Source organism: Nyctereutes procyonoides, unplaced genomic scaffold, assembly GCF_905146905.1.
Source record: "Nyctereutes procyonoides isolate TBG_1078 unplaced genomic scaffold, NYPRO_anot_genome, whole genome shotgun sequence".
Taxonomy (NCBI): Eukaryota; Metazoa; Chordata; class Mammalia; order Carnivora; family Canidae; genus Nyctereutes; species Nyctereutes procyonoides.
In genome coordinates, this window is record NW_026575142.1 from 50326986 (window position 1) to 50340679 (window position 13694).

General features: G+C 46.6%; 1 protein-coding gene across 1 annotated transcript; it reads left to right on the forward strand.

Annotated features, from left to right (window-relative positions):
- The first annotated feature begins 1263 nt into the window (after nucleotides 1-1263).
- On the forward strand, nucleotides 1264-9261 carry AHSG (alpha 2-HS glycoprotein). Its single transcript, XM_055308437.1, has 7 exons — nucleotides 1264-1571; nucleotides 4009-4119; nucleotides 4495-4579; nucleotides 4958-5121; nucleotides 6585-6686; nucleotides 7824-7907; nucleotides 8540-9261. The coding sequence occupies exons 1-7, from the start codon at nucleotides 1359-1361 to the stop codon at nucleotides 8876-8878; spliced, it is 1098 nt and encodes a 365-aa protein (XP_055164412.1). The 5' UTR covers nucleotides 1264-1358; the 3' UTR covers nucleotides 8879-9261.
- Nucleotides 9262-13694: the final 4433 nt, after the last annotated feature.

Here is a 13694-nt window from a genome sequence, read left to right on the forward strand (position 1 = left end):
ACCTGGGCATAACTAGGAAAATACCCTTACATCTACCTTCTTGGCCCTATATCTCACTTCACCCTTGCTTACCTTTCAACTCCCAGCAGATCCATATGATTAAGTTTCCTTGTAGAAAGTGTCTCCTTTTTAAAGATGAAATGTCATTCTCAATATCAGAGAACATAACAGATCCATCCACACACAGTGGTGAACTCTAAATATTTGAAGAACATGTGGGATCTTCGTGTTAGGGCTTCTTTGCTCTGGGCTAAACCAAGCCATGTCTTTCTATGATTTTTTCCAAGCCTCTCACTGTCCTGCCCACCCTCCTGTAGGTCACTCCAGGGTTTGTCAAGAGCCACTTACAAGCACTGCCTGGAACCAACACCATGACCCTGTGCTCTGGCCATCAAGACTCACTCTAATTCTGCTAAGGCTGTGAAGGGCATTATAGAGGCATTTATATTCTTAGCTGCCCCCAAAGCATCTCAGCCTGCAGTGAAGGCCTCAAACCCAGAGCTTTGCCAGAGGAGTGGCTGTTGGACTGGGGCTCCCCTTTGTGGCACTTGTGCACTGGCTGGGGGCCCCAGTTACACCCAGCCACCCAGGAGACCCAGGTCAGTGCCCATCTGTGCAAGGCCTTGGCAATGTGGTCTGAGGGGGTAGAGAGCCCCACCCAGCCCTGCCACAGGAAGCCCCTTCTCTCACCCCTGTTCCACACTGCAGGCAGTAATCTCTCCCTTCCTTCCCTCTTTTCTTCAAGGCTCTTACCCAAGACCTTAGCACCTCCCATAACTCTTCCTGGTCACTCTAGATCATCTCCATCTTTGCTACAGCTCTAAGCCTTGTTTTCCCTCCAGGAGGAGATCATTCTTGCTGACATTAGAGGATTTTATCACATTGCTGCCTATCCCCACTTTCCCCTCACAGCCACCCACCACCCCCACCCTCCCCCCTTCCACATGCTCTGCTCCAGTAGGGGGTGCTCCCTCTGCTGCTGAACTCAGAGCACAATGGGGCTGGTGGTGCGGGCCCCTCCTCGCCATGGTGCAAATCTCATCTCTTCCATGTTCCAAGCCGACTTTGGAGCATCTCCACCCCCTTCCGCCCACCCCCAGCAGCATTGACTTTGGCAGATTTCTTGGGGACCAGTGATGTCCTAACCTGTTTGCTTTTCCAGAGCTGATGTTTGCAGGGGTTTACTTGGAACCAGAACAGAAATCATCCCACGTCCTTATGCAATTCCTCCAGCGGGCTCCGGCAGATAAATAAAGCCCTCGGCCCTCCATCGGCCTACTTTTTGGAGCAAGAGCACCTGGGCTTGTCCTGAAGCTTCCAGCCATCTGCCTACCTGCTAGGGCCTCTCTGGAGCAGCCATGAAGTCCCTCGCCCTGTTCCTTTGCCTTGCTCAGCTCTGGGGCTGCCATTCTGTCCCAGTGGGGCCAGCTCTGGTTTATAGGGAACTGGACTGTGATGACCCAGAAACAGAGCAAGCAGCCCTGGTGGCTGTGGACTACATCAATAACCATGTTCTTCGAGGCTACAAGCACACCTTGAACCAGATTGACAAAGTGAAGGTGTGGCCTCGGGTAAGTGAACCTGCTGGGTATGAGCTGAGAAAACCTGTGTGTGGAGCTCAACTGCATGTCTCAAAGATCACATCTCTGAGCACAATGAAACTGCAGGGGGAGCCAAATTCTCTGGTTTCTTCCCAAGAGTGAGGGAGGGGGCAAGTGGGGAAACAAAGAGGCATTCTGGGCTGTAGTCCTGGATCTCCAGAGGGTGCTGGATGGGGGCGGGGAGGTGTGTGAGACAAGAAAAGTCTTCAAATGACACTGAACATTACAGGGAGAAAGTGGAGTTTGCTAGAAAAACTATATGCACAAAATACAGGATTCTAGTTGACTGGAAATCACTTCTCTCTCTTTGCTTTCTCTGGATGGAGACTGAGAATGAATGAAACTAGCATTTGACAATCATCTACTAGGTGGCCAGGCCCCTCCACATACACCATCTCCTTACCTCTCCTGTCCCCCAGTCCCATGGGCTGTGTATGGACCTTGCCTTACATGAGGGGAAACCAAGCCTCTGACATATTAGGGCGTTTTGTTGTTGTTCAGGATCATATAATCTGGAAGCATCCAGCTGGGATTTGATTCTAGAACCATGCTCTTTCCTCTACACAAGTTACCTCCCAAAGACAGGTACCCACCTCCCAGAAGGAAATGTCGAACCAATGGGGTTTACCTCTTCATATACTAGACAAGTAACCAGTATAGTCTGAAGCCAGTGATAATAAAGATTAAGCTGGGAAATATGCCTTGGGGTCAGCTGAGAGATTTGGAGCAGTGGGGAAAAGGTGTATGTCTACTGTCTATTTTGAAATTAGATTTTATATCCGAGGAGAGTTAATTCTTTCAGCAAACATTGATTTTAAACCTTCCATGAGTAAGAACCATGGCAGGTGCCATGAGATATTAAGTGGAACCCTAGAAAATTGCTCTTTTTGTATATTAAAAGCAGTCAAATATTGGCATTTTAATGGTTCAACCTAACACAAAAGTGAGAAAGACACAGTGCCCACAAGAAATTTACAGTCCAGGGATCCCTGGGTGGCGCAGCGGTTTGGCGCCTGCCTTTGGCCCAGGGCGCGATCCTGGAGACCCGGGATCGAATCCCACATCAGGCTCCCGGTGCATGGAGCCTGCTTCTCCCTCTGCCTGTGTCTCTGCCTCTCTCTCTCTCTCTCTCTCTCTCTCTCTGCGACTATCATAAATAAATAAATTTTTTTTTAAAAAAAGAAATTTACAGTCCAGAGGGGAGGATAGGCAGAATGTCTGCCCTAACACCTGATCTCACAATGGGACAAAATATTTGAAATCAGGATGCATTTTAGGATTGCTGCAACCATACTGTAGCACAGTGGGGGTTTGGAGGAAACACCAATGACTTCAGGGGGAAAACAAACACACGACATGTATATTCGAGGGAAAGTAATGAACGGACATTGCAATTTTCACTAACGGCAGAGCTTGAGAGGGGCTTCGCTAGAGCAACCAGAGAGCACCAGGCTCCTGTTCACTGCAGCCCTGCGTGTTGTCAAGGAAGTTCAACTTGGGCATGTCTGCACATCATAAAACACAGCTTCCTCCCGGAGAGGAGGTTTGGATACTAGTGACTCAGCCAGAACCCATGTGAGAGGCAAGCAGAGCTGAACTAAAATTTTTTAAAAAGCATACTTGTACTTTCTGGATTTTCCAGGGTTTGGAGAAAGGATGCAGAAACAGACGAAACGCCAGGAACAGCTACAAGGACTTACCAAGCTGCCCCAGCTCTCTCTGCCTTCCCTGCTACTCCTTCCGAGTTTCCTAGGGGTCAGAGGGCGGCTCGCTGTGCCCCCTCATCCCCAGCAGGGGACAGTAGAGAGCAGCACCTTGGCGCCCAGGCCTCAACAATCCCCAGAACAAAAAGCCAAGGACAACTTTTCCTTTAGGAAGGAAAGGAAAAATGGGGCAGAGGGGGAAGTTGATGGTGAGAGGGAAGGCAGAAAGAAGTAGAGGGAGGAGAGAGGGATGGAGAAGAGAAAGAGGAGACAGTAAGGTATTAGCCTACGCCACCTTACTTTGCCACTTGATTGAAAAAAAATTCCAAAGCTGATTTTTGCAAAGCATCGCTTGAAGGGTGAAATTTTAAAAATTAAATAAGTATCAATGCTCAGTTTTAGCTTCCAAAGAGAGCTCAGAATGATGACTGTGGTTCCAGCAACCTGCCCAAGCCCATGGTCCCTTCCTCCTTGCAAACACCATCTAGAGCCTGCCCAGCCAACAGGGAGGACCTGAGAAGCCCTGGCTGTCGTCCTGTCCACAGGCCAGGGCAGCACTGGGTGGAGGTGCCGACTAACAGGAGTGACTTCCCCCCCACCTGTCCAACAGAGCTGACTTCAAGCCCAATGGGGGCTCGTACTTTGGCTCACTCCATGGGATCAGAGGAATAGGCTGCTCACGGCTTCATTCTGTGTCTCCACAGCGGCCAATGGGAGAGGTGTTTGAGCTCGAAATAGACACCCTGGAAACCACCTGCCATGTACTGGACCCCACGCCCCTGGCCAACTGCACCGTGAGGCCGCAGATGCAGCATGTGAGTGCCCCTCTTCGGGTGACTGTGGATGGTGCCCCAGCCATCCAGGGTCCCCGGTGGTTCTGCAAAGTGCAGACCCGTCTCACCCAGCTTCCCAGCCCGTCTTCATGGCTAGCCAGTGTGAGGCTGCTAGAATTACTGTTTGAGGCTGCCTTCCCTCGGGCTGGTTTTTACAGCAGTTCAACCTTCTTGTTGTGGCCCTTTCCGAAACCAGGGAGCATCATGTTTCAATACCACTCAGTCAAGGTGACTTCATGAGGCTTGTCTTGGACAACCACGTCTGAGGAACCCCCCACCCACCACCCCCAGGGCTCCCAGCCACAAAGGAAAGGCCAGCCCTCCTCCTGAGCCCTCACCATGGGTTTATTTCTCCAGGCTGTGGAAGGGGACTGTGATTTCCGGCTGCTGAAACAGGATGGCCAGTTTACCGTGTTATTTGCAAAATGCGATTCCAGCCCAGGTAGAGATGATGATGAGTTTTTCTTATTTGTACCTTGCGGAGAGAGTGGGGAAGGGGCCTGAATTGTTTTCAACGTAAGCAAGTTTTAGCCACTTTGTTGGTGGGGAAAAGAAGGAGTCCGATTTCCTGGGAGCTGGCATTGTGAACCTGTTCTTTTTAAGGAACGGTTGTCATTGGAGGTGAAAATTGCCCTTGTTGAGAGGGGCTCCTGCACTAAAGTCAGCAGGGCGGGAGCCACCTGAAGATTTAGTGAGCAGCAGAGAAAGCACCTGGAGCCTTTTGGAGCCTGTCCCAGGCCTTTCAAAATAAGCAGGGCGTGGGGAGAATGCCCCCGGAGAACAGAAGGACAACCCAGATTTGGTTCTCCTGTGTGCGTAGACTCAGCCGAGGACGTGCGCAAGGTGTGCCCACAGTGTCCCCTGCTGGCGCCGCTGAACGACACCAGGGTGGTGCACGCCGTGGACGCTGCGCTGACCGCCTTCAACGCTCAGAGCAACGGCTCCTATTTTCGGCTTGTGGAAGTCTCCAGGGCTCAACTGACGGTAGGGCTGAGACCTCGGGACAGACCTCTGGGCAGCTTGGTGGCACCTGGGGAATGTGGGCGCTAAAACAGCTGGGAGGGACACAGCAGGTGCAGGGGCAGCGGGTGGTGGGAGACCGGGGAAAGATAGGATCCGTAGGGGTATGAGGGTGTGAGGACACCGGGGGTCACCAGGGTCCCAGGAACTGTCAGCCTGTCACCCGTGCGGAGCCACCCTACAGCATTGGTCACCCCCGTGGGGCTGGGTTATGCTGGGCCTTCCTCCGCGGTGTCACCCTAACATGAAAGAGCCTGCCTCTGCCTGGCCTGGCTCTCTCAGGCCTAGTTGGCTTGCGGTGCAGTGGGGACCGTCCCTGCGTTATCCAGAAGCACTCGCTATACATCCACGGGGTTCCAAGTCCTTACCCCACAGCATTGATGCGGATCCTCAGTAACTGATACTTACTGAGGTGGGAGCCTGCTTACACAAGTGGGCGTGTAGCAGCAAGGTCCTAAAGGGCCTCCTGAGCTGTTGAAAAAAAAAATCTCATTGTACAGTGGATTATTTAGCACATTTGACTGCAACAGAATTCTAATATTTAAGAAAATTGGTCTTCTGGATGCCAGGATGGCATCCTTGGAAATGCATTCTAGGTGTAGGTGGTGATTCTAATTAACCGGAATACATGATTCTCAGAAACCCCCACCCCAGACTACGCCAAATGGCACTGGTTATGTTATTATACCAAATACAACATTTGTAATATGTATTATGCCAAAGGCAACATTACTGTTGTAAGCATCAACATGAATGGTGATTCTAATTAACCAGAATACATGATTCTCAGAAACCCTCACCCCAGACTCTGCCAAATAACATTGGTTATGTTATTATACCAAACACAACATTTGTAACAGGTATTATACCAAACACAACATTATCGTTGTAAGCACCCATACAGTACAAGAGAGAAAAGCACAGGAGTCTTCTCTCCTTTTCTTTAGATTTTCCATTGGATCATGCTCTATATGATAGGATAGGTGGGAGAGGTGTTCATCTCCACTTTCCCGCCCCATCGTGGAGTAACCTGAACTTTAGGACTCCAAGTGCAGCCCCTAGAGGGAAGGCTGTGAATCACTGTATTGTACTAAAACTAATATATTGAACCTGAAATTAATATTAAGGTGGGCCCTCTGGGTTCCTGCTTCCTCTCTGAAAGCTCAGCTCTGCCCTGAATGATGGGCAGTGGATACCTGTACCTCCTTCACCTCTGTATACACGGGCTTCGGAACACAGTGCCACAATGACTGACCTGTGGCAGCCACTGGGGCTGTGTTTCCTGGCTGCTCAGAGTGGTCCATACGAGTGGCACTCCCTGGAGCGTGCAGCATTGGTGCCCTCGCTGCTGCCTTCCAGCCTCAGCTTCCCTGCCTTTTCAGGTCAAGTCATGTTGCCTCATAAACATTTTCATGTATTCTCCTCAGCCTCTTCCACCTTCCACATATGTGGAGTTTGCAGTGGCTGCCACAGACTGTGTTGCTGCAGAGGTCACAGATCCAGCCAAGTGCAACCTGCTGGCAGAAAAGGTGAGCAGGCCAAGCCATGGAGATGGCAAAACCGGCTGTAGAACAGGGCGTTCTTAGAGCTAGTGTCTTGGGGCCGTGGAAGACAGATGACAGTGAAAAATACTCCCTCCCCGTGGGGCTGGGTTATGCTGGGCCTTCCTTGGTGGTGTCACCTCCTCGCTTAGGAACTGTCACCAAGTCATCTCCCCCACTGGGCGTCCATGGAGTCAGGAGAGAGATAGAGGCTGTTTCCTCACTAGGCCAAGTCATATCCGGTTGCCAGAAGCGTGTTGTAGATTTTCTAGGTACACCTCCAATATGAAATCTTTTAAGTCCCTTGATGCTGTAATGTCCACTTCTAGGGATTTAGCCTAAAGAGATCATCAGAGATGTTTGACAGAAATGTATCTAATAAGATGATTTATTATTGATTCAAAATGACCCAAAAGAGACCCGAATGTCCAACAGGAGGGGGTCATTGGATAAAATAGAAAATTATACAGACCCTAAAAATTAAGTTTTGAAAGAAAAATGAGTGATATAAGAAAATGTTATATTACAGTGAGTGAAAAACACAGGATACAAAATGAAATAGTCACCATGATCCCGATTTCTAAATGATTTTTAATATATTTTTTTTAAAAAAGAATACATGTATGTTAACAGAAGTTCTCCTGGGTCACCACAATTTCTGCGATGATGGGTGATATCTCTCTCTCTCTCTCTCTCTCTCTCTCTCTCTCTCTGTCTCTCTCTCTGAGAGAGAACACAAGCAGAAAGAGCAGAAGGAGAGGGAGAGAATCTGAATCTTGAGCAGACCCCTCACTGAGCTTGGAGTCTAATGAGGGGCTCAACCTCATGACCCTGAGATCACAACCTGAGCCAAAACCCAGAGTCTGCCACTTAACCAACTGTGCCACCCAGGCGCCTCTTATGGGTGATCTCTTAGAATCTCAAAGCATATCTGTATTTTTCTACCTTCTATTTAGAATTATATACATTGCATATCTTCTACAAGCAGAAACTAGAAACTTTAGGGGAAAAATTTAGGGAATTAAGAATTTAAGTTTTTTCCTTTGACTTGGAGTGTCAGTGAAACTGGGGGAGAGAATCCACTTTTGAAACCAGTTCAGATAACTCTTCTCTTTCTGTGGGCAGCAATATGGCTTCTGTAAGGCAACACTCACAGAGAAGGTTGGTGGGGAAGATGTTGCAGTGACCTGCACCGTGTTCCAAACACAGGTAAGGACATCATGGATATACCTGCCCTCATCTTCAGAATACAATGATCCCTTAACATTTATGAAGTGTTAGTAATTATGGGGCATTTGCTGCCCTGTCCTTCTGAGTCCCACAATATAAATTGCCCTGGGTATATGGAATCATCCACAAATGAAAGGATATTTCAGCCATGCCTTCCCCTGCCACGAGCTAGTGGCTTCAGGACAGAGCCAAATCTAGTGTGAGGTTGACAAGTCCATATTTCTATTTGCAGGGGGTTGGGTGTGGTATTCTGAGTTACACAGGTAGCCAGATGCTACTGGTGCCCAACAACTCCCAGTGCCTGCAGTCGTAGATGACAAGCAGGGTGATGCTGCTGGTCAAAGCTATAAGGCAGGGTGCTCGTCTTGTGGGATATACATGTAAGTCCACTGATACCAAGACAGTTGGTAAGAAAGGGGCTATTATAGGCCAGTTACCTCTCCCTCATGGCTCTGCAGGCAATCCTTTGTACCTTGGTAGTTCTTTTTTGCTAGATTCCTTACAAATAAAAATTATTACTGTGAGAGAATTGGGTAGGGGCCCTCCAGAAACATGAGTGGCCTTGCTTATGAGGAGAAAGGTAGCTAACCTAGAAATGGTTCTCTCTCCAGCCTTTGATACCGCAGCCCCAACCAGACGGCACCGAAGCAGTGGGCCCTACCGTTGTGGCAGACCCAGGTGTGACTGTGCCTGAAGTTTCACCTGACCTGCCTGCAGCTGCCCTGGTGGTAGGACCCGTGGTGGTAGCAATTCCCGAGGCACCCCTACCAGAGCACCGGGCACACTATGACCTGCGTCATGCCTTCATGGGTGTGGCCTCAGTGGAGTCAGCCTCAGGAGAAGCATTCCATGTGGGGAAAGTACCCAAGGTGGTGCACCCTGACGTTGCTGTTGCTGCTGGTCCAGTGGTCCATCCTTGCCCAGGGAGAATCAGACACTTCAAGATCTAGATGTAGGTCAGAGATGAGGAGATTTGGCCCAGGAACATAGCCGCCATTTTGTCCAAGTCTGGGTATGGGTGGGGGCCTTGTTTGCTATCGAAGCAGGTGCTATGCAGGTCTAGATTAATATCAAGTCTGCAATCCCAACTTCTCTTCCTTCTTCAGAGAATGGAAGCAGAGGGGTAATGTTATGTTTCATGGAAGGTATAAGGCTGGCAACTTGATGGTCATTGTTTTGATGCTAAGCCACCACCATTGTGTTCTCTCCCTTCTTTGACCTCACAAAAACAATTGGAACTGTGACTTTGAGAGGTGCTCTTGCCAACTTCATATTTTCTTGTTAATGAAAGTGACTGAAGACCTTCCTTAATAAAGAAGGTTCTAAGCTGAAATGTGGTCATGATTGTTGCTTCTTCCCTCCAAGCTCACATGTGATCTGTCTTCAAAATAACCATATCACAGAAGTCCCTAAGCAAAATCTAAGTGAAAACAAAAATAAAATGAAACAAAAATCCACTGTATTACTATGCCCAGGAAAAAATTAGACCAAGACCTGCTCACAAGCCATTGGACGTGCCCATTTCCTTATGACAAAATAATCCTTTTCATTTCATGAGGGTCAGAAAATATTGCTAAAGGAGGACACAGTGCCTGAACTTTGTACAAGCCAACCATTGGTTTTCCCCAATATCCAGGTAAGGGGAGATTGGTAATTAACACAGAAGCCTCATTTTAATTATATCTCTTCATTATTTATGTTGATTATACTGTATACACTTCATGTCATGATAGAGGATTGGTCTTTTTAGCCAATCCATTTTAAGACCTCAAGTTAAAGCTCTGGTTTGTAGTATGAATAGAGGAGGGATACTTGGGCAGGTAAATCCAGTGGACATTTGTAGGTACTATCCAAGTACTCAGCATAAAGAAATAAACAGTTCCTATTACAGAATGGTGTCTAGACAATTTCACTGTCTACTAGCATTAGGTTATTCTGAGTAACCTTAATGATAAGCCCTTTCAGATGGAATTTTAAGGAGGTGAGGCCAACAATCACTTGAGTGAGTTCAATTGAATCAAGGAAACCAGATCAAGCCTTGATATCTTATTACTGTTGCTTAGAGGTTTTGCCAATACTCCAGTAACCAGAAGGAATGGCCAGGAAGGTAGGAAAACCACTGGGTATCTCAGAAGCCCAGGGAAGATGAGGAAGGTATGATCAGCTGGACTAAATGCTACAGAAAGAGCAATGAGATTGAGGGCTGAGAAAAATCCACGGGTTAGTTGACTGGAGGTCATAGTGACCACTGGCAGATGCCGTTTCACCAAAAGGATGAGAGTGAAGGCCTACTTGCAGAGGGTTGACTGGTGGTATATGAAGAGGAAATGGAGGGAGGGGCTCATGCGTTCTCTTTTAAGCAGTTTGTTGGTTAAGAGTGGGAGAGATAGGATGTAATTCAAAAGGGTAACTAGGTTGAGGGAAGATTTCCTTTTCTGGAAAGAGGATTTTAAAGCATATTTAGGGCAAAAGATGGGGAGAGAGAGAAGAAGAAGAAGAGAAGAGATGGTGGGGCAAGATGCTGGGAGAGAGAATTTAGAAGAAAGTTGGGAACAGGAGGGTTTGAGCACGTCTGGTCCTTGCTTAAGGGAGCTCGCAAGAGCACCCTGAAAAAGCAACTTGTACCCAGCACTAAAAAAGACTCAGGCGCTTTCCACCATGGCTACACACAGGTGTTGCTGTGAGGGAGCACGTGGAGGGCAGGTGGTAGATACCCAACCCAAGAGAAATAAAAGGGAAATGTTACTGCTTTGTGTATTGGCAATTCAAATGGATGAGTCCCACCTAAGACACAGCTGGATCTGGGGGTTCAAAAGATATCGTCTGTTCCCTGCCTCCATCTCTCAGCAAAGCCTCCCTTCAATCTTAGCTAGAATGGTCACTGGCAGCCTCACACCTACAGCAGCACTAATGCCTAAGACTGAAGAGAGAAGAGCCAATCAAGGAGAGCCCAAGGATGAGCTAGCTATTCCAGGGGACTAGTAGGCGCAAAGGTCTAGAGGCAGGACATAGGTTGATGTGGCCAAGGATGAGAGAGGCAACTGGACCGTGCAGGTAAGAGGAGAAGGAGGTGGGCTCTAGGAGATGAGGTTGAAGAAGTAGATGAGGGGCAGGTCATGAACAGCTCTGCTGTCCCCAGAAGGAATTGGAGTGTTAGTCTCAGTGCCATGGGAAACCACAAAAGTTTTTAACCAGGTCAGTGACATAATCTGATTTATGTTAGAAGATTACCCAGCCACCATGGATCTCAACCTGGGGATGGGTGAGGTGGGGCTGAGCAATATCGCCTTTCCGCCAGAGGGATGTTTGGAAGTCAGTGGAGGCACTTGGGGTGCTACTGGCCAGAGGCCAAGGATACACACTCTGAAATGGACAGGTCAGCCCCAGTAATGAAGCTCCAACAATGAATAATGATTAGCTAATGCCCCGAATATCAATAGCATTCATTTGTTGTTTGCTGTAGGGAAAAGAGGTTGTAGCTGGGTAAAAACAGCCACAGGATAGAAAGAGACTGGAGCTTTCTAGGGAGAGATAATGTATAACTTAGGGTAAGGTGGTGGGCAGGAGATGTGGTGAAGCTATGATGTAGTTTTCAGGTAGAAATCCTAGGAGTTCCTGATGAATTTGATGTGGGGGTGAGAAAGAGGAAAGTGAAAGATGACTCCTGGATTTGTAGCTTTGCAAACTGGGTAGATGGTGATGCCATTCACCGAGGCAGAGGACACTGGTTCATTTCACTTGAGTTACCTCAACGCCTCTCCTCTCTGTCTTGAAAACGTGAAGTTGATTTTTCTTTTCTTCTTCATTTTGTTTTTTAAGATTTATTTTTTTTATTTTAGAGAGACAGAGTGTGTGTGCTCATGAGCAGGGGAGGGGCAGAGGGAGAAGGAGAGAGGGAATCTCTAGCAGACTCCCCACTGAGTTTGGAGCCTGACATGGGGCTCCATCCCACGACTCTGAGATCATGACCTGAGCCGAAATCAAAAGTTGGCCACTTAACTGACTGAGCCACCAGGCGCCACTGCAGTTGATTTTTCGATGTCAGGCTAACCCATGCCTTGATCTCATGCCTCTCAAGAAAGCAGTGAATCTGACAGACCTGAGTGACCTGGGCTAAGCTGCTTCACGTCTCACTTCTCATTGCCCTCATTCTACAAGCAGGTGTACACAGTAGCCTGGCAGGGGGCAACAGCGAGGACTCAATAAGATGCTAGAAGTATATGCTTGGAACCTTCTTGACACATGCCAGGTTCTTAAGGGTCCTTCCTCCCTACTTTTCTTCCTGTCCTCTGAACTTCATGAGTTCAGAAGATTATGTCTTGACCTTCTCTTAAATGTGTACTCTCTCCTTAGCAAGTCTCATGATTTAAACTCTCAGTCTCGCAAATAACTTTACAGCTCCAGTTTGGGTCTTATTTTTTAATTTCAGCATTGCATTTCCAAATGTCACCAGGATTTCCTCACTTATATTCACCTAGAACAATTTCCTATGTGATTTATTTTATCTAATAGATGCATACCTAAAGACTCAGCATTATTCAAAATGTGCGTATTTGAGAAAATTGTCTTCATAGAAATAAACATAAATTAGAGAGGATGAGTTATGGAGCTGTTAAATCTCCTGCCCTTACAGCATGTATTTTTGTATGAATACTCTATATTTTCTCAGCATCCTCTTTAACATTTTTCAGACTGTTCTCTCCTAAATTAATAGCATTGCATGTATCTCATTTACTTGCCTTCTTAGTGGCTTTTTAATCACATCTATCTCATGTTCCAAGGTTATTTCATTTCAGATGTATTTTCCAGTACTTGTACCACCGTCACCAATTAACAATATTTGGTGAATGTTAGGATGATACTAATATTTGCAAACTATAATAACATCAAACAGACTAACTGAATAGCAGTCATCAAAATCACTCATCAAAATTTTGCTGTTTATGAAAAAAATGTGGTTCCCATGCTACTGACAAAGGGTGCTGGGTATTTCTCTTTTATGGGACAGTCATATGGCAATGCCATAAACAAGGCTTACCATGTACTTACTTAAAACATATTCCATCTTTGGCTAATTTTTTAAATTTGGAGAATTCAAGTTGTTTTCAATTTTGTGTGTAAGGTGAGACTTTATTGCTATTTTACTAACCCACTATTTAAAATTTGCATGATTCAAAATCATGCAATTTACCTATTGTAAAATACAACTATTTTCTATGTGCAATCCTCAGCTGCTTCTCTTGCAAACTGACTCCCATCCCTGGCATCTTCCCCATTTTGGTCCATAATGCCCAGTCACCCAAAAATTAAAATTTCATTCATCACAAGGTAAATTCTATTTTTTTAGTCTTTAAGATTTAAAGCAAGATTATGTAACCTATATAATATAGCACTCTTAACACTGTTTCCCAGTTAATTGTTTTCATAAAATATTGCTGGTGCTAGAGTATACTGCTCCTCCTGCCTCTGGCTCTTTCCCTACCCCCTACCCAGGTCCCCAAACCCAAACCCCCATGCACCACCAGGAATATGTGAAATACAATGCTGACTTACTAGAATTTGTATATGTATGTATAATAAATATACAAAATATTTATATATTTATATGATATATAAATATATGTATATATATAGAGAGAGAACACAAAAATCTCCATTCAGTAGGTAGTGACTCTAACCCTTTTCTCGTGGCCTTCCAGAGCTTAAAATGTTCACATAAAACACATAAAATATTTATCACAGCATTATCTGAAAGAGCAAAAATTG